This window comes from Scophthalmus maximus, chromosome 2 (assembly GCF_022379125.1).
Source record: "Scophthalmus maximus strain ysfricsl-2021 chromosome 2, ASM2237912v1, whole genome shotgun sequence".
Taxonomy (NCBI): Eukaryota; Metazoa; Chordata; class Actinopteri; order Pleuronectiformes; family Scophthalmidae; genus Scophthalmus; species Scophthalmus maximus.
Window position 1 is genome coordinate 6,062,730 of NC_061516.1, and position 19,505 is coordinate 6,082,234.

At 44.8% G+C, this 19,505-nt stretch overlaps 2 protein-coding genes across 2 annotated transcripts in view; both read left to right on the forward strand.

Annotated features, from left to right (window-relative positions):
- Positions 1 to 109: 109 nt before the first annotated feature.
- sptlc1 (serine palmitoyltransferase, long chain base subunit 1) lies at positions 110 to 11,672 on the forward strand. The gene is made up of 15 exons (XM_035625310.2): positions 110 to 255; positions 1,512 to 1,619; positions 1,758 to 1,852; positions 3,282 to 3,375; positions 3,500 to 3,572; positions 4,026 to 4,158; positions 4,273 to 4,402; positions 5,822 to 5,911; positions 6,353 to 6,460; positions 7,179 to 7,274; positions 7,632 to 7,728; positions 7,830 to 7,884; positions 10,101 to 10,218; positions 10,582 to 10,655; positions 11,226 to 11,672. The coding sequence occupies exons 1-15, from the start codon at positions 202 to 204 to the stop codon at positions 11,317 to 11,319; spliced, it is 1,419 nt and encodes a 472-aa protein (XP_035481203.2). The 5' UTR covers positions 110 to 201; the 3' UTR covers positions 11,320 to 11,672.
- Positions 11,673 to 13,317: 1,645 nt separating this feature from the next.
- Positions 13,318 to 19,505, forward strand: part of ror2 (receptor tyrosine kinase-like orphan receptor 2) — a 34,647-nt gene continuing 28,459 nt past the window's right edge. The window contains exon 1 of the mRNA XM_035625263.2: positions 13,318 to 13,962. Within this exon, the coding sequence (XP_035481156.1) occupies positions 13,899 to 13,962 (64 nt within the window). The 5' untranslated portion in view covers positions 13,318 to 13,898. The remainder of the gene's footprint in view (positions 13,963 to 19,505) is intronic.

Here is a 19,505-nt window from a genome sequence, read left to right on the forward strand (position 1 = left end):
TTACTGTGCCTCCTCATATTCCCTTTGAAGAGGAGTATTGCATTTTATTTATTTGTATTGCCAGTTACAAATGGGTGCGATTAAGAGAGTAGAAGTGTGAAGTTCATGTGATATTACCGTACATTCTAATCTACTAGGTTTTCTTGAAGAACCTGAATGTAGCATTACTGATGACGTTGGCGTTGCACAAGGAAGCAAAACATGGCGTCCGGACAGCAGTGGGTGTTGGTGGAGATGGTGCAGGCGTTTTACGAGGTACGTGTCCCCTGTCCGCCACTCAACCGAGCACAAGTCTGTCCACACGGACACGACTGTCGGTTCACGGACTCTCCTGTGTGGTTTTACTTCTGTCCGAGGCGGTCGGGTGAATTTCCGAGCGCCGCGGCCTCAGGAAGCTGCTGGACAGAGCGTCGAAGCCAATCAGCGGCTCCCGGAACACCGGCGGTTCCGAAACCAGGAAGTTGGCGGATCGTTGAAAAAGTTTAGTTTCGGCCCAAACGTAGAAACCGGAGTTTAAATTGATGCACTGCTCGAGTAGTGTCGATGGATCCAAGAGAATATGACGTGATTCTTTTATGTTGCGAACGTGAACATATGGTGTGTGCTACAGAAATATGGGGAAAATACCAGGTACCAGGCAGACATCAGTGTGGCGTTCATAAAACACTGTCCAGCCAACTAAGTCTGTGCCGTTCAGAAGTATGACTGAGATATAAATACGATTCTCATCAAATGTAATCAATGTCCCTTGCCACTCAACTGCTCAAGCGTTTCTTCTTATGGTGTTCCCGGACGGACGGGGGGGGGGGGGGGCAGAAGTTTACATTGTACACACAATAGTAGTAAACTAGAATAGATCTGTGCAATATTTAAATATATATGAAAATAGGTCAAGTTTAATTTAGAAATATGAACAGAAAATGTTTGGATTTTTGTCTTTAAAAAGTTATTTACTTATAGACCTTTACACAGGCGAGTAAAGATAAATTATTGAAACATTTCTGAACATTAGAGCATGTAAACCTTTTCAGTGTTCACACAAATTAAAATGAACCTGAATATGATCATTGTGTCACCTTTAAGATAAAAAAAAAAATAGTTGGCAGTGATATTTTCATACGGCATGTCATCAGGAATATGATGATCCTGTTCCATGTATGAAGTCTATGACTGGCATCTCTCAAGTCTACTGTGGTGTATGTGAGACGATGCAAAGAAACACAGCTAGTCTTGGCATTATCAACTTGAAGTGACGTACTTTGTTTACTTCATCATGCAACAAACTGTCCTTGCAAAATGATCCAATGGCCCTAAAAGACAAGTTGGACAAAAAAAATCAAAGTAAATGTGACCGATGAGATCATTATCATCAATATATATATATATATATATATATATATATATGAATATTAGCATCAACACAAATCTCAACTAGACAAGATGGAGCATATTTAGTGGACAGGATCAAACACGCCCCCCCCCCTCACCAGACTCTGTCCCTGTCACCACAGGCTCCTGCGTACCACCTGATTCTGGAGGGGATACTCATCCTGTGGATCGTCACACTGCTCTTCTCTAAGACCTACAAACTCCCTGAGACCTATAAACTGACAGAGAAGGTAAACTCAGCCCAGTGTGATGAAAAGCGTGTGCGTGTGTGCGTGTGTGCGTGCGTGCGTGCGTGCGTGCGTGCGTGCGTGCGTGTGTGTGTGTGTGTGTCAGTCAACAAACCGCTGTCATGTGGGTCCATGTTACAGGAGAAGGAGGACCTGATTGAGGAGTGGCAGCCGGAGCCTCTTGTCCCCCCTGTCTCCACAGATCACCCCTCCCTCAACTATGATGTTGTCACTGGGTAAAACCAACACAAACCTCTCTCTGCTTTATTTTCTTTAGAAAAAACACATTTACAAAAACTGCTGGTAAATTCTAAGGATACTGTTTTGACAAGATGTGAATGTTACAGCTCACACAAACATCCAGGATTGAACCTTGGAACATGCTTTTTGTGTTTCATGGGCCATGTTCAGAGCTGTAATTAAAGATCTGATCACAATGTCACTTCATTACACCACCTGCTTCGCCACCCACACAAATATATTCATCAACCTCCCGAACCCGACCCCACCCACTCGCACTTTTTCAACAGTACTTTATTGCTGGAAACGAGTAGTCCAGATACTTTCAGACATGATCTGCCCAACACAAACCAGTGTTTGTGCACATTCGAGCCCATTTGTCAAAAACAAAATCTAAACTCAAAAAGTACATTAGTTAACTACATCTCATGAGTAGTTTTTTTTGTTTGGTTTATCAAACTGCATATTCCAAGATCAAGAATGTTCTCTAACACTCAGTTAGATTTGTTCTTTACATTACGTTGTCATTGTGCAGTTTCGTTGACTTCTTTAATTTGTTGTAAACTTGTGTAACTCATGTTAAATTTGCAAGTTTCATGTCTCAGTCAATGTTAATACCTCAGGGATCAGATTATAGACCCAGTGGCTGCCTGGAAGTGAGGACAAATAATGACAATGCTCAACACTTGTACAGTAACTGGATATTGTGTCTTGTGGTTACTGGTTTTCACGGTAAACCACAGTGAAATTGCCCAGGATTAGCTCTACTGTTACAAATTGTAATTATCATTAAAAACGGTGGTTGATTACCACAGTAAATACTGCCAAGTTAAGTTAGCAACAGTCTCCCAGTTGCAGGCGCAGCTGCAACGTGGGTTTGTTGTGGATGTTTGAAGGCGGTGACAGACTACCAGATACTTTCAATCGTCGAAGACAACTATGTCAGAATTATGGGCATATTTTGGCGTTTACAAAAGTGCTGAGTGACAGTTGATGGGGGGCAGTTGATAAAAGATGGCTATCCTGTCTGCAGAACATGCAGGAACAAAATGGCTATTGAACAACTCTTTAGGAAGAACGAATGATCTGAGTGGCACTTGGGAGCCGTTCTTTTTATTCCTCAGCCACCCACTCCCCAAGACGTGAGCAGAGAGAACCAGTCGGTCATGAGGGCGTCATGTTGTCGAGTTTATGTTGTAAAACCCAATCAAACACATCTCTGCACACGATGAGCTGTTCTTTTGGAAGGTTTATATATTTTGAACATTTTCATCATATTGAATAACACCCTGATGATACTGATAGCCATGATCATTTTGGTCACAATGAACCGTGATGATAAATTGTCATAGCGTTGCTTCTCTGCTCTGAACTCCATACTGGGAGTGTCTTCAGTGAAGCATCTAACAGTGTTTTTCATTACAGACCTCCAAGCCACAAAATCATAATCAACGGAAAAGAGTGTGTAAACTTTGCATCGTTTAACTTCCTGGGTCTCCTCGACAATGATCGTGTTAAGGTCAGTTCAACTTTTTTCCTTTTTTTATTTGCATGTTTCCAGTGAGGTGGGGAGAAAAATCCTTGTTCTGTTGGAACTTCAAATCATTTCTTTTTAAAAACGTCTTCTTTCCTCATCGTGACAGCAAAAAGCTTTGGCATCACTGAAGAAATATGGTGTGGGCACGTGTGGTCCAAGAGGCTTCTATGGAACTTTTGGTAGGCAAAATAATTTATTCACCGCTTTTCCTCTTTGATGAACATCTTGTCATCTGATATCAAGATAATGCAATAGACTGTAGAAAAAAACAGATCTGGATCTTCTTGCTCACAGTGACGGGCTGAGGCCTCCATCAGTTCTGTGTTCTCTGTGGTGCAGCGCCACACGTTGACCCACAACACAACCAGAAATTGCTCAAACAATTCATAATAGAAAACGAGAAACAAAGAACATTGAGTTTAAACTGACAAAAAGCCACAGGATTCACGTGGGTCCTAGAAAGTTTGTGAATTTGAGAAAAAAAAGAGGCCACGAAAGTTTTGAAAAACAGATATAAATAGACATGGTCATTGAAAAAGCTTGAGCCTGGTGTTCTCTGTAAACTGGAATATGCTCTGTCATAGTAAATCCAAATTCACTCAGTGAAAACTACTCTCTGTCCCCTCCCCAAGATGTTCACCTGGAACTGGAGAGCCGTCTGGCCAGATTCATGAAGACAGAAGAGGCCATCATCTATTCGTATGGCTTCGCAACCATTGCTAGTGCAATTCCTGCCTACGCCAAGAGGGGTGACATCATCTTTGTGTAAGCTTTATTTCTGCCCTACACACGACTGTCAGCCAGGTTCAGTGCAGACAGACACATCTCCCATCTGCCGCCTGTTGATGATATCTGTTCTTTTGTGTTCTGGGTGTACAGGGATGAAGCAGCCTGCTTCTCTATCCAGAAGGGTCTTCAAGCATCCCGCAGCTTTATTAAATACTTCAAACACAACGACGTGGAGGATCTGGAGAGGCTCCTAAAGGAGCAGGAGCTTGAGGACCACAAGGTCAGCACAGAGTGGTCACACTAATACATTACATTATTACTTTACATTTACTCAGCCCGAACTTTTGTCCAAAGCAACTTACAGTAAGTGCACTCAACCATTAAGAGGTTACCCAGAACTCCAAGAATCATGCGAGTACATAAAAATTCATCAATCAGGAAAACGTCTTCAAGTGTGAAGGGTCTCTGCTGTCCTGATGTCAATGTGGAGCTTGTTCCACCAATCAGGAACCAGGACAGAAAACAGACAGGATTTAGATGAGCGATGGCTCTGCCCCTCATAGTTAGGGAGGAGCAGAGCGGAATGGATGGGCTGGGGTGTAAAGGTCTGACCATGTTCTGGATGCAGGACGGGCCTGAGTCATTCGCAACACGCGAGGACCAGATCTCTCCTCACGATTGGGAATAGCGAAAATTCATCATAGACAAATGCATTAATTTATTTAATACAATCGAAACTGGGGGTGTGTGTTAGTCTGGATGGACAGAAACTGGAACTTTGGAAATGGTGACGCAGGCGGCCATGTTCTCTTTCTATTGTTTCATCAACCACAACATATCCTTGCCTGATTTGTCATACTCGATATCACATGAACCTTTTCCAGAAGAAACAAATGGCATTCGGCTCGACTACCAGTGGTGAGCGCAAGACGGATAAGTTAGTAACAGTTCCACCTCGTCTTCAGGCCGAGCAACGAAACCCCTGCTCTTTCTTCTCATCATTGCTTTTCCTTGTCAGTAGTATTTTCTGTAAGACAATCTGCTTCCTGTTCACACCACATGACGTGTGTGTGTGATATGGGTTTTCACTGAGTTAATGTCACGATGGATATTTTTTGTGTGGACATAACCAGAGATGAGGATAATTGTGGGTGTGTCACGATATGACCCTACGCATATGTAGCCCAGAGTGTTCGAACTGCAGATCTGCATAATCCTAGCCTCGGACCCAGGTGAATTCTTGGAGCTCATTTCATTTGCTCTGCCAGACTCAGTCTGGATCTCCTCCGTCTGGATTTCTCCTCCAGCAGATAACTTACAGGTCCAATCACAACTGATTATTTGATAGTGGGCGGGGTTTATACCACGACACGGAGATAAGCGACTTGTGTAAACAACCAAGATGGCTGCCGCTGATGAACGAGCATTTGACTTAAAGTACCAGATATTTTCACATTTCTCCAACAAACATATCAACACTGGTTCACAGACATTGTGGAATCATCATCACAGACATCGCATCATCTCCTCTCTTCTCTCGTCTGTTGACATTTTCACATCGCTCAACAGACCTCACATGATTCGTCTGCGTCCGTTGGTAACGCCTCTTGGAAATCTAAAATAAACCGAGAGGTCCCAGACTAATAGATAATCCTGTTTCATGAATGTCGTGTTGTCGACCATACTTTGTCTGTTGCAGAATCCTCGTAAAGCTCGAGTGACCCGGAAGTTCATTGTAGCGGAGGGGCTGTACATCAACACTGCAGACATCTGTCCTCTTCCCCAACTGGTAAATGAAAAACTCAATTCATTATGCTCTCCTTGGTTCTGGCCCGGCTCAGTAGACGCTGTCGAGGAGCCTGTGATCTAGTCATTTATCAAGAGGCACATCCGTACAATGTCACAGATATCGTGTAACAATCTGCAAAAAACAGAGGACTCCTAGGTTCTGATGCTCCTGTTCCTACTATGACTCATATAAACTAAATGCCTTTTACTCATCATTTGGTGTGAGGTGTTTCCTGTGGTTGTAAGGAAAATCACAGGTTAAGTGAACATTCAAGAAGTGTAGGAATATTTAGACAGATGGATCACATCCATGTCATTGAGCAGTGTACATGTTTGATTCCGGTGGCGTTTTAGAGCAGGTCTCCCTAGCTGCATTTCTTACTGATCTCTTACTGGGCTACAAATCTGAACTGCTGCTGTTTTTGTGTTGTGCAACCTCCAGGTGGAGCTGAAGTACAAGTACAAGGTGCGGATCTTTCTGGAGGAGAGCTTGTCTTTTGGTGTGTTGGGAGAATGTGGCCGAGGAGTCACAGAACATTTTGGGGTCAATGTGAGTACACTGAGCTTTGAACAAGGAAATACTTAAATTCAATTTGAGTCCATACAATGGTATCTGTATAGCACCAAATCACAGGATACATTATCTAATGGCTCTTTACACAGTGAGGCCGTGACCTCACTGTGTAAAGAGAAACACAACAGTTCCACAATGAGCAGCTCTGTAAAAGGCTGAGCAGCTGATTAGAAACGTGCTGCTAACAATTAAGTTCCTTGTTGGGATGTCTGCCATAGTTACAGTATATCAGCAGATCAATAGCTGCACTACTAATAATAAACCAGGCACTTATTATTAGAAAAATTAATTCAATAAATTCACTGGGCCTCATGCAAGAACTGTTCGTACCAACACATTTGTTCTCAAATCGTGCGTACGAGTGATGCAGGAGAACTACCCCCATTCACTGATTTTATCGTAGATTTCTTTCAAGTACAAACAGAGTTTATGGCGTTCATGAATCAGCTGTAAATCAGACCAAGTTTTTCCACTTATGGATAGTTTTTTCTCTCCTCACTTTGAAGCAATTATACATGAATAGAACTTTGTTGTGCAAAGGCCAGGGGAGTGCACAACTTTAATCTTTTGCAATAAAGCCATTTAGAGGTTTCATTCGTTAAACTTTTCCCTTAAACAAAGATATGTAACACGTGTTCGATTGAGAGCGTGTCTGAGCGCTGTAACATCCCTGTACCCTTCCGGTTTCCTGCAGATCGATGATATTGACCTGATCAGCGCTAACATGGAAAACGCTGTGGCCTCCGTCGGAGGCTTCTGCTGCGGACGCTCCTTTGTCATCGACCACCAGGTAAATACACCAAGAGGATAAATCCTCGGCATTATCAGTTTGACTTGTCTTCCCTGGATGGTGTATTCTTTTTGAACCAGTTTTATTGAGGGAGCGGTGTGAATCCAAAAATAAGATTTTAAAGAGGTGTGAAAAGTTTCCAGAGCTCTGGTGGTGAAATGAAGTTCATACAGACTCGTCCATATAAACTGTAACTGTTGTAAATGTGCTTTTACAAAATATTGACATAGTGGGGGCAAAATTAAATGCAGCCATTTGTTCTCTATGCTCCCTTTTAATTTGTGCCTCTTTGTTTATAATTTACATGTTCTCTTTGTGTCTTGTGATTAACGACTGTAACTGACTGTGTGTTCATAGCGTCTATCCGGTCAGGGTTACTGTTTCTCTGCGTCGCTGCCTCCAATGCTGGCTGCTGCTGCCATCGAGGCCCTGGACATCATGGAGGAGGATCCAGGTACGAGCTCTGACCTCAGCTGCTCATAGGTCTTTGTTAGAGACAACGTGTTATTAGAGACGAGGCATATCACTCATCCATCTTCATCTTCTGCTTTGCAGAAATCTTTTCTGTCCTGAGGGAAAAGTGCAAACAGGTGTACAAGGCGTTACAGGGGTAAGTTCATCTGAACCATGATGTGACCACCGTCTGTCACTGTGGATGAAATTGACTGATGGAGTTCAAACTTGAATGGCTCATACTTCCAGGTCCAACAGTCAATCTGTGAGATCCAGATTCACACTCATAGATATCAGTCCCCTGAATATGTTTGATGTTCCCTGGGGAATAACAGTGTAAATGTCCAAAAACATCTTGTCTGGCAATGTTTCCTTGATCCGACCATTTGTCTGGATCCATGCCAAAATATAATGAGTTCTTTCTTGGCCTATCCTTCAATAAGTTTTGTGTAAATCCATTTAGTAGTTCTGCTGATAAACCAGCCAACAGACAGACAGGGGTGACATCATAACCTCCTTGGCGGAGGTACAAAGGGTACGGTCGAATTGTCAAATTGGCTTAGGAAGTTTCCTTAATCTGGAAGTGCCCCCCTTTTTCACCTCAGCACCATGATGAGATCTGTTCGGATTCTCTAAATGCTTAGGTAAGGTGCTTCAATGCTTCCCTTCCTATCTCCTTTAGCATAGGGTACACTGGTCCTTCCTATGCGAAAGGAAAAGAGATATAGACGGCCCACAATTCATTGCGGCAGCGATACTTAACGTGACGCCCTATGCACGTCATCATGTTAGTTACTGTTACATATGAATCATTTACATCTGATGTCACACGGTTGGTAAAACACTGAAACATGCTAATGGAGCCACTGAGGTTTTTGTAGTTCATCTTCAGAAGTGTGTAGTTTCACCACGAAATACGCACGTCAACAACGTCCACTGTCACATGATTACGTAGTTTAGTGAAAGTCGAGTCGGAATCTCTGAGCAGCGCTGTCTGCTTTTCCTTGGTCCTATGAATCCTCCTTTCCACCTTTCCTTGACCTCATGACATTTTCCACTGAGGTCAAGGAATAGTAGATAGGAAGGACAACTTGACCTCACAAACAGACTTAATGAGTATCTGCAAAGGATTCTTTTAAATTATTGGCTTATTTTCAAAAGAACAACACTGAGAAAAGTCGCACCCCTCAGGGTTGGGTGTTTGCTCTCATCTGATTAGTATTTGATGGAGTTCCTGTTCAGAAGTAAGCATGTGAGTAACTGTAGCCCTTTCATCAACCACTGCAGGAAACTTAAAGTCTGGAAAAGTCAAATCTGCACTTTGAATATTGCAGAAAATGAAAAGATGCATCAGAATGTTGGTTAAAATGACAGCTTGTTGTTTGTGGTTTGTTGGATCAAATGTTGATAAAATGTTTTCTATGAGTTTGGAAAAAAAGTCACATTTTCCTGAAGTAGTTTATATGAACTGATGGAAATAGTTTTGCATATGGACACGAATACAATGAGATTCTGAGGTAGTGTGACCTCACAATAATATCTAGAGCCTGACCAGTATAGAGGTTTGTTGGTCATTGCCGATATTAGAGAGTAAAACAAATTCAGATTCTGATATATCGGCTGATATATTTATTTAAAAATAAAAATGTCAATGATTCCTAAGATGCTGTTGAAATGTAATTGAGGCTTGATATTTTACAGATTAACCATAAACTTAAAGCAACAGTGTGTAATATTATTCACAGAAACTGAATCTATTGATCATAACTGTGCTCATATATGTATAATCAACTGTGAATGAGTTAAATATAGTTACATGATGTGGACCCGACCTCCGTGTGAGTCTCCATGTTTCCACATCGTGTTAAATATAGTTGTTGAAACAAAACGGTCCAGAATAGGTCGCATTCGAAACAGGAAATGGAATCAGATGTGCCACCATAAAGTGTCCCATGTCGGGTGCTCAGTTGGTTGTGGTTTGCAACTTTACCACCAGATGCCGCCAGAAAGTTAAAAAAATTACACACTTGGGGGCTTTCATTTGAAATTACTACAAATAAAAAGAAAACACAAATAGACTAAATGTATAGAACTTGAATGAAGAAAATAAAGATCTTTGTAAACATGAAAGTGTTTTCATACCTGTGATCGTCGGCAAACATAAACACTGATAGCGATTTGTCTGTGAAACACTTGTAGTGACAGATTTTCATCAGCCGGTGGATCAGGCCCTGGGCCGGAACTGTTGTAGCTCGTTGCTAAGTGAGAGCTATTTTTACAAAGTAGACAGAAATCACGTGTCATGTCCTTTTCTGAATCATTTGTTATTGGAACTCACCTGAGGATACACGTATCATTTTCCGTGTTTGACAGAACTCCGGGTCTGAAGTTGGTGGGCGAACAGATTGCCCCGGCTCTTCACTTACAGCTGGAGAGGAGTTCGGGCTCCAGAGATGCTGACATGCAGCTGCTCCGCACCATCGTAGAATATGTAAGACCTGCACCTGAACAAACACGATCAGATTTATTCGTCAGATTTGTTTCCTCGTCCTAAACCTCTGTTATGTTATAATGATGAGGAAGTGTTCAGGAGCCCCTTGTCTGCAATACTGCAATGTCAAGTTCAGACTGTTTTACTGATTTTACAAAACTCCTGATAACAGTTTCCACATTGTCAGATTTGTGTTTCCTTTTAATTTTATCTCAGAATCACACATTTGCTTTTGATTTTTGCATCACACTGGAAATTCCTCCAACAAGCTGTTGATTCAATTGTGACATAACATTCAGTGTTAAGCAACAGGTTGTTGTCATTTCCTGTTTTCAATCGTAGTTATCATATTTTCCTTGTCAGTGTTTGGAAAGACGTGTGGCTCTGACCCTCGCACGCTACCTGGAGAAAGAGGAGCGCTTCCTCCCCCCGCCGAGGTAAGGGACGCCACCTCGCTGTGTGTGTGTGTGTGTGTGTGTGTGTGTGTGTGTGTGTGTGTGTGTGTGTGTGTGTGTGTGTGTGTGTGTGTGTGTGTGTGTGTGTGTGTGTGTGTGTGTGTGTGTGTGTGTGTGTGTGTGTGTGTGTGTGTGTGTGTGTGTGTGTGTGTGTGCGCGCGCTAGCTCAGTATGGACATGATGAAGACAACAGAAGAGTGTCGGAGCAATTGAAGAAGGGCAAAGAGAAAGTGAGTGAGTCCGAAACAGGACAAGAGTGACTATAGGAGCGAGAACTACAAGAAGCCAAAGGAAGCAGGACACATGCCTACCTGACCTCTGACCTCTGACTTTGTGGATTTTGGATCAGATTAAATCCGTATTGTGTGTTGGTCCACTGTCGTTTGTTCTTCGTTTTCATCTCCAATGTCACCACAAATAAAACATGAATGAATGAGCGATCCTGACAGCGTTAATGCACATCACATAGTGTTGACAGAGTTTTAGTGACAGTGGACAATGTGTCGAAGTGGTCGTTTGTTTGGATGACAGAATCTTGTTGTGTGTCCTCAGCATCAGGGTGGTGGTCACCATCGAGCAGACGGAGGACGACCTCCAGAAGGCCGTGTCCTGTATCCAAGAGGCAGCATCAGTCGTCCTCAAATGAGACTGTATTGACCGTCTGACTGTGAGGGAACGTCACCGTGAGGGGGACGTCACCGTGAGGGGGACGTCACTGTGAGGACGTCACCGTGAGGAGACACTCCGGACCAGACTGTGTTAGTCTCTTGAATGATTCTTTGCCTTTGTTCTCATTTCAACGACACGTACAACTTGTGTGAATATTGTTGTAAATGTCACCAGGCGTGATCGTCACAGACCAAAGATCATGATTTGTTGTGATGCTCTGTTAGTACGTGAACTGTACATCATGTTGTTTTTACTACTCACCTGTTTTTCTTTTGTTCTTTGAATAATGTTTCCAACCACTAAACTCCTATTAAATGTAAACGAATGTGATTTGAATTGGGTTATTCAGACTGTATTAATATAGAGCTGTTCTGTTGGACACCCATTGCTTCACAGTACAGGTGACACAGAAGTCACACTGTCGGCACGTCCGTCAGGTCACTTTATGGTTATGGTGGACTGAGGGCCTGGGGGTTGAACCCTCGACCTACTGGATGGTGGACGGCCCTCTCTCTGTCCCCATCCACCTAGTTGAAAGAAGAATGGTGAAACTCGAGCAGATGAAACGTCATGACTTTTAATTTCTAATATTGTCCCACAAACACTAGATCTCGTGTCAGGCGTCTTTTAATGAGTATTTATTTCATTTTAAACACCAATTGTAAGCAGGTCTCAATGAATTATACTCAATACGCAAATTCATATTTTTTTGCATTCCTTCAGTGCCCATATAATCCCACAATACAACAAACAAAAGAAATGGAGGATCTCGTCCCAGTTGTAGACTGTAATAACTCAGGAGAGTGAAAACTGTTCTCAGACCGACGTCCTCAGATTATCACAGTTTGTATTTACAGTATGTGGAGTATGATCAGATATGTATCAAAAGTAAAAGTCATTATGCAGGAGAAATTATTATTTTAATTATTATGGCGTTTGAAGTTTTCATAGGAACCGAGCCGGACTGTGTCAGAGCTCAGTGTTCCTCAGAAACTGACCGTGACCATATTTGAAAAGCTGCAATAGTGACGAGCAGTAAACTGGACTGAGGCTTCACAAAGACTTTATTTAAATGTGACTTTTTCTAAGCTGAATAAATAATCAATTATCCGTTTCACCAGCATGAAGCTGTGAAACACCTTTCATATTCTCAGAAGTTTGCGAAACCAGATAAAAAGACTGAATTAACTAAATAACTTAGAAATTAAGACAACCCAAACGATCATAATAAAAAAGGGAGTCTTTACTTTGAGAGTCACTAATAGGAACTAATAGAAATAGTTAAAGTAGATCAGAATGTGCGGATGGAAGTACCTCAGGTTGATTGTGCTCTCAAACTGACAACAGTAATGTGAGTGATTGTCAGTTACAAGAATTCCATAGTTACACCCTACAACACTAACAATGCTGATATATAATCCACAATATCCAATTTTCTATCTTAAACTTATTGGTCATATTCAACTTGGCATGTGGTGCAGCTCTGTGGGCCCAGCTTGACCCACTTCCTCTGTCTGTGAAGTCAAGTGTTCCGCGCACACGATGCAGAACTTCTCAGAATCCTCTTGTTCATTGTACAAAGGCATTTTGAGTGACCATGTGTCGATGGTTGACATTTTCCCCCTAGCAGCCACCAAATAGCAAACGTTTTGCTGAATGGAAAGCTCCACATTCAACTGGAGCGGTCGCTGCTTCAGGTTCAATGAGTCAAACGGTTGAATCTACAACAAAAATGATCTTGATGAAAGCATTTTCAGTTTTTTGTCCATGAAGTCCACAGAGACCTGGCACCTCTCCCGTGGGCTGGAACAGGAAATGGGAGTGGGCTACGGTAAATCTGACGAGCCGTCAGCTGACCTCCCCGCTCTCCCCTCACCTCGGACACTTTCATTTTTCATTTTGAACCAAACCCCCCCCCATGTGATTTATCCCCAAACAGTGAGTGTTGTCATTCTGCTGCTGTTGAGAGAGAGAGTTGATTCATCCTTCGTGCTGCATGTATTAACAATTCATATTCGGTATATCATTCTGAAGGTTGAAAACTGTTTTCCACAAACACATTCAATGTCAAAATGTACATGAATGTATATAAATGTATGAGGCTGTGAATGTTTCTGTACAGTGGACACCGGGGGCCCCGACTGGCCTCAGATCAGACACAGAACTAACTTTATATTTGTCCTTTTCCAAACGAACCCCACATGGGCCTTGGAGATGTAATCTGACCCCCGGGAGGAGAGAGCGAGCGGAACTACCCGCCTCTGCCTCTAGGGGGGGCCCTCGGCCCTCGTGCGCGCGCTCCCGCTTCACCACTCCGAGTTGTCCGTGGTGCGCGCGGGCGCAGGGGCCACTTCGGGACCTGCAGCAGTGGAGGAGCCGCGCGGCTCTCGACGTCTGTTGCGGACCGAGCTCCGGGGGAAACGAACCCCTTCATGCTCCTGACCCGGGTCGGTCGCTGTCTGTCCGCGGGCCCGGCTGCCGCCCCACAGAGCCACGACAGAGGACACCCAGCGGGAGGAGAAGCTCCGTCGGTCCGTGAGGTTTCCCCCCGCCGCCATGGCCCCGCTCCTGGGGAGTCTGCTGTGGATGCTGCTCCTGCTGCCGGAGCCCAGATGTGCCGGTGAGTGTGTGCACGTTGTGTGGGCGACAGGGAGAGGAGATGCTCCGTCGGACCCCTCGGCCCTTCACCTGGGACAGCTGGACAGGAGCGTGTCCTCGGCGTGTTGGGGTGCACTTCAACGAAAAGTTTGTTTTTCTGTCGCTCGTGACCTTTTAAACTTTGCAGTTTAAGTAAAAAGTTCCCGCGAGCCGCCGCAGATTCCACATCCCATCGTCTGTTCCCCGTGCGTAAAAGTGTCCGGTGACCAGAGTCTTTGTCCTCCGGTCTCGGTCTCGGTCTCGGCCTGGTGACTTGTGGACTTCGTGTCGGTGGCTCGTTGTCATGTTAATGTGAACCCGGGGGTCGCGGGGTCTTTGTGCGTCATGCTAAGTGATGGAGGCCCCCAGCGGGGGGGCGAGCCCCCGAGAGCTTTCCTGTTTTCAGCTCTGGCTTTGAGGACGCACCGTTTGGTATGAAGTGGAGGGGGCATGGGGGTGGGGCGCAGCGGGGTAGATGACCCCCCCCCCCCCCCCCCCCTTGTGCATCTCCTTTGTTTTAACAGAACATTCCAGTGCAGATGTTTGATGTGTCTCTGCTCACAGTGAAGAAAACATAGTTATTGAGGAAGTGGATGAACGAATGGATTTCATATGAACCTATATGTCCACGTACCCCAACATGTGAGTTATGTGGTGACTGGACATGACGCGGCTCCACACTTGGGCCCTGCCTGTGGGCCCCGGGGCCACAGTGGATGCTGGGAATATAAAAACACAAATTGAATCATTGGAATTAATCTCCGTCAATGTTCTTGTGATGGGAACACAAACTGAGAGGGGAGCCCGTGATGTTTGCCTTTGCGCTCTTGCAGTCGGTTGTCCCGCCGGCTGACAACGGCTGTAAAGTGCAATGTACAGCAACACACTCTGTACACGTGCGTCTTGTGTTTCCATCTGAGTTACGGTCCTGATGTGAGTAATAACAACACACAAAGTCTTCCACTTTTTTTTCCATAGTTCCACAGTGTCCCGACAGGAACAAAGGCGGACTTGTGAGGGACCCAGTGAGAGAAATGAGACTGGAGCTTGTGTTGATGCTGCTTTGATCAGTCCGCAGTAAAACAAACTGTTTGCCTCTGACTTCCCTCCCTGGATGACTCCTAAAGCACAAAGCTACATCCTCAGCAGCTCAGTTGTGTTTCACGACAAATCACCGCCGCTGCATGTTCTCCTTGTGTCCCTGAAACGGAGACATGTGGAAACGCTGCTGGCCCCCCGTTCTACTGCGAAACCCTAGGGGGGGGGGGGATGGCAGACGCGGCGGTGACTTCTTGCCACAATGACGCCGACGCACGTTGCATGTGTAGCAGACAGCGTCGGCAACTGTTGCACATTACGGTCGTCGGTCCAAGAAGAGAAATCCCTGCTCCCGATTTCTCTCCGTCGCATTCTCTGCAGCTATGCGTTGTGTCTTCTGCGCAGACTAGACATTCTGCTTCCTGTTTACACTGGCGCACACATGACAAGTGTGTGTGAATGGTCCCTTGTGTTGGAGCGGACGCACAGAATACAGTCGTGTCTGACACGGAGCTGAAACTCTCGTCTGGACCGAGGTTGGTTTTGTCTCTGAATGTCTCGTTGTGGATCTCAGAGTAACGGCCCGAAGGATTTCAGGGGAAACTTTCATATCTGAAAACAGCTTTACTGGATGATGTTATCACCTGTGAACATTGTGTTTGTCTATAGTCGTGACTTGATGAAGATCACACCACAGAGGCGCCATGAACTGAAATGATGGGAGAGCAGTTTATGGAGGAAGAAGCAGAACTCTGGTCTGTGCGCGCACTGGAAGTCTTTCACTAATGAGTAGTGTGGTACGGTGTGACTCACCACGCTGCTGCTGCGGCGGCGCTCTGTCATACCTGCCATCAAACGTGTGTGGGATCGTGAAAAACAACGTGTCCAAATATTCATGGTAGTTTAAACATGAGCAGCTGCACTAGAACTCTTTCTCCTAAAACAGTTTAGACGTCGTGAGATGTGAACAAAGCTCTCATCAATCCCCCTTGACAGGTTTTCGTCGGCCCGTATTTCAGGCCCGTTTGTGCAACGAGCCCCATTTGTGAACCTTCAGGGTCTTTGTCTCGTGCAACTCGGTGTGATACCACGCACGCCCTGGAGGAAAAGTGTCTGATGCACCCTCATCCACCTTGTTTGTATAGCTGCCGGCTTCTCGTGCTGCCTTCAAGTGCAGCCTTTCACGACGGCCATAAACACTTTTAACGTCAGACATGTTAGAACACACGTACCCAGCCTTCAATCCACCAGCATGTGTGTATATACATACTGCATGGATGTGCCCCCCCCCCCCCCCCCCCCCCCACTGTGCTGACTGACTGGCTCCTTTCAAATGACGCAGGACGTCGTCGGTGTCGACCGGTCTAATTGCCGCGATCTCAGAACGTGCTGAAAGCTCTGGCACTAAGTAGCACGTGTAGAGGGCCAAAGAGAACGCTCTAATTTTAATAATCTATCGCAGTTTACTAAACCACTTACTGCTCCAGCTCTGACCCGTCGTACTGAGTATTGGTCGGGGCACAGTGTTGGTGACGTTATGGGTGATCTCAGCTACCTGTTCCTCATGTGGAGTCTCGTTCTTCATCAGGACAAACCATGGACACTGTTGTAATCAGGTGCCCCAACAGTAGAATAAATCCAGGGCGGGACTGTCTGTGGTTGGATGTGTTGTTATTTACCTACGGGGCAGGCCCCGGTGTAACTGACAAACACAAGGAGGGAAGATTAACTGTTTCCACCCCCTTCCCCGCTCGAGCTGTGAAGTGAACCAATGTGTAGTGGCCCTGGACACGCCAGGAGAGTTAGCCAGAGGTCAGTCCATTAATCTGGAGTTTGTGGAAACGTGGGGGATGTGTTCCGGGCCATGAGTTTTCCCCCAGCCTTTTTTTTTTTTTTGCAGCAAGGGACTTGTTAATTCTCTGCTAAGATGTGAAAACTTTATTTTGGACCAACAATACGATAATGGACACTGAGCCATGTACAGTAGATCCCATGTTAATTTGACTGGGCATGAAAGTCAGAGTGGTCTGCCAAGGACAACACGAGATAACATAGTTTTAAAGCAAGGCGATGTAACCCGAGAACGGAGAAATAGTTCAGACTTCCTCTTAAATGAAAAAGTGAATTCATAAGCAATAAAACACGATGAGACTTTTACTGCTCCGGCCTCACTGGCTCTGCTCTTGACAGTAGCTCACTGACTGATCCTGAGAAGATCACAGACATCTTCTCTCCGTTTGGTCTGCTTCAGTGTTGCATAATGTACAGTGCTCCTGCTCCACCGTCCCAAAGACTTCCCATTGAGATGATACGATGCACACATTTGGAAAGCTTTAGGAATCTTAGAACCTTTGGAATACAAAGAGTCACACTTTCCTTTGTTTGCAGTGTGTCAACAGTTCTACACATGTCTCTGTCGTAGTCGTGGCTACAGGTTTTTGCGTCATTGGGATTTTGTTGTTGTTGTTGCAGTGATGCAGTTTATCACAAGCGTATATTATGTTTTTGATATTGTAATGGCTCTGCTAACACATGTATGTATATCACAGCTGTTCTTAGTCCGGTCGCTGGAAAGGATGACGTCCGTCATGTAAATGGCTCTGAGAGACTGGATGGCCTATTCTTTCTTTCAGCTAAATGCTGGGGAAAAAAACCTGAGTCCTCAATGTCTGCCCTTGGATGATCCTGGGACTCTCCGCTTGTTGGTTGAATCATCCATGCATTATGTGCGTGTTACTGGACCAGTGTCGGACTCCAGAACAGCGGAGATAATTACGAAGGAAATGTGTCTCGGTGGTTCGATGTCCACCTGTCGGCTCCCTGTTCAGTTTGTCCCTTTCCTTCGACTGTACGATGTGACGCTGACTCTATTTGCTCCTCACTGGCTCTCCATTAAATTCTGAATCCAGTTGGAATTCCTTGTGATCACACAGAGCCGGATATGGTCCGGCTCCTCCCGTCTGCTCAGGTGGCCCTGCCTCTGTGTTTCCTATTAGACCTGAAGCAGTTTGTCACATCTCAATAATTCTCCTGCAGCTTCCTCCTTTTGTTGCCGTCATGGATGCTGCTCAGCAGAAGTTGTACAGTAAAGGAAAAGATTCAACTCATTGCGAGTCTCGGGGTGGCTCGCAACAGTCAACTATTGTTTTTTTTATTATTGATTGATCCGTTGATTAATTCCCTGTAAGTGCAATACAGCTTTTATAACACACACACTGTAAATCTGCTCAAAGAAGCTGATAGAAGCTCTCAGGGGGCCTGCAGATGGTCCATATGTTACCATGGTTGGCATAGTTGTGCCATGCTGTGTGGCCAATAGAGGGAATCGATAGGAGCAAACAAACCAAACCATTCATACAAGCCTTTAAAATCGGTGGCAGTAATGAAAAACACAGTTGGAGTGAGTCAGGAGAGTGAAACTTTAAACCTACACTTCCTGACTTCATTACAGTGCCCTGAATGCCCCTAAAATCCCGTTCCAGCTTATTGTGGATGTTGTCAACGTCAAAATATCATGAGAAAAGAAACGCTACTAATGTTTTGACCGTAACTGTCGGTTTGAGATTGGCCTGTTGTAAAGCGCCTGAGTCGGTACTTCTGGGGGGGGGGGTTGTTGCTATGAATGGATTTACATACATTTTTTTTATCAAACATACATGTCTTCTTGGACAGGGTAACTGGTGATTACATTCTGGGAGAGATCCAGATCCCCCAACCAGAGGCTTTTAAAGGATCCTCCTCATTGTAGATGAGATAGAGAGGGGATGTGGGTGGGGGGTTGCTGAGTAGCTCTCTCTCTCTCTCTCTCTCTCTCTCTCTCTCTCTCTCTCTCATAGCCTTATGAGTTAGTTTTTTCTCTCCGATTTGACCAGGGGTACTTTTAATATTACCTCCCGTCTCTCTGGCTCATTTCCAGTGTTTCACAGCCAACCTTCTTCATCGATGCAGTGCGTGGTCATCCCGCTGCAACAGTGCTGCCTTTGTTCTGAGGTGCCGTTAATTGCTGGCTGGTGACAAGCACTCAAAGGAGTGTGAAACAGCTTGAGGTGCCATTGTATTTATATGTAGAGCTCACCACGACGCCCAGCCCAGCTCTGAGGCCACATGCATACTACTGTGTTTTAAGCAAAAACCATCTCCGTCCATCCTACGACGTCCGATACTGGACCGTCCTACAGGTAGAAGAGGCCAAGACGTAATTCACCTTGGTGCCAGCTGATGGGTGCTTTGAATGCATTGTATCATCGTGGGCTTTTGACCAATCATTCGTGTCATTTATATGACTTGAAACAGTTTGATGATCTTGTGAAGCAGATTAAGCTTCTGGATTTGAAGTTGCCAAGTCAACCGTTGATTGATATACGGGTGATCGACGAGTCAAGCCTTCTTCCGCAACGTTATTTTCTGTTTCGTGTGTGTGTGTGTGTGTGTGTGTGTGTGTGTGTGTGTGTGTGTGTGTGTGTGTGTGTGTGAGAGAGAAAGAGTGAG

Bases quoted from the DNA above. Each gene is read 5' to 3' on its own strand.
- sptlc1 (XM_035625310.2), top strand. From the start codon at position 202: ATGGCGTCCGGACAGCAGTGGGTGTTGGTGGAGATGGTGCAGGCGTTT. The intron at 7,885-10,100 runs GTAAGTTCATCT...CGTGTTTGACAG, and splicing joins GTGTACAAGGCGTTACAGGG to AACTCCGGGTCTGAAGTTGG. The intron at 10,656-11,225 runs GTAAGGGACGCC...GTGTGTCCTCAG, and splicing joins CGCTTCCTCCCCCCGCCGAG to CATCAGGGTGGTGGTCACCA.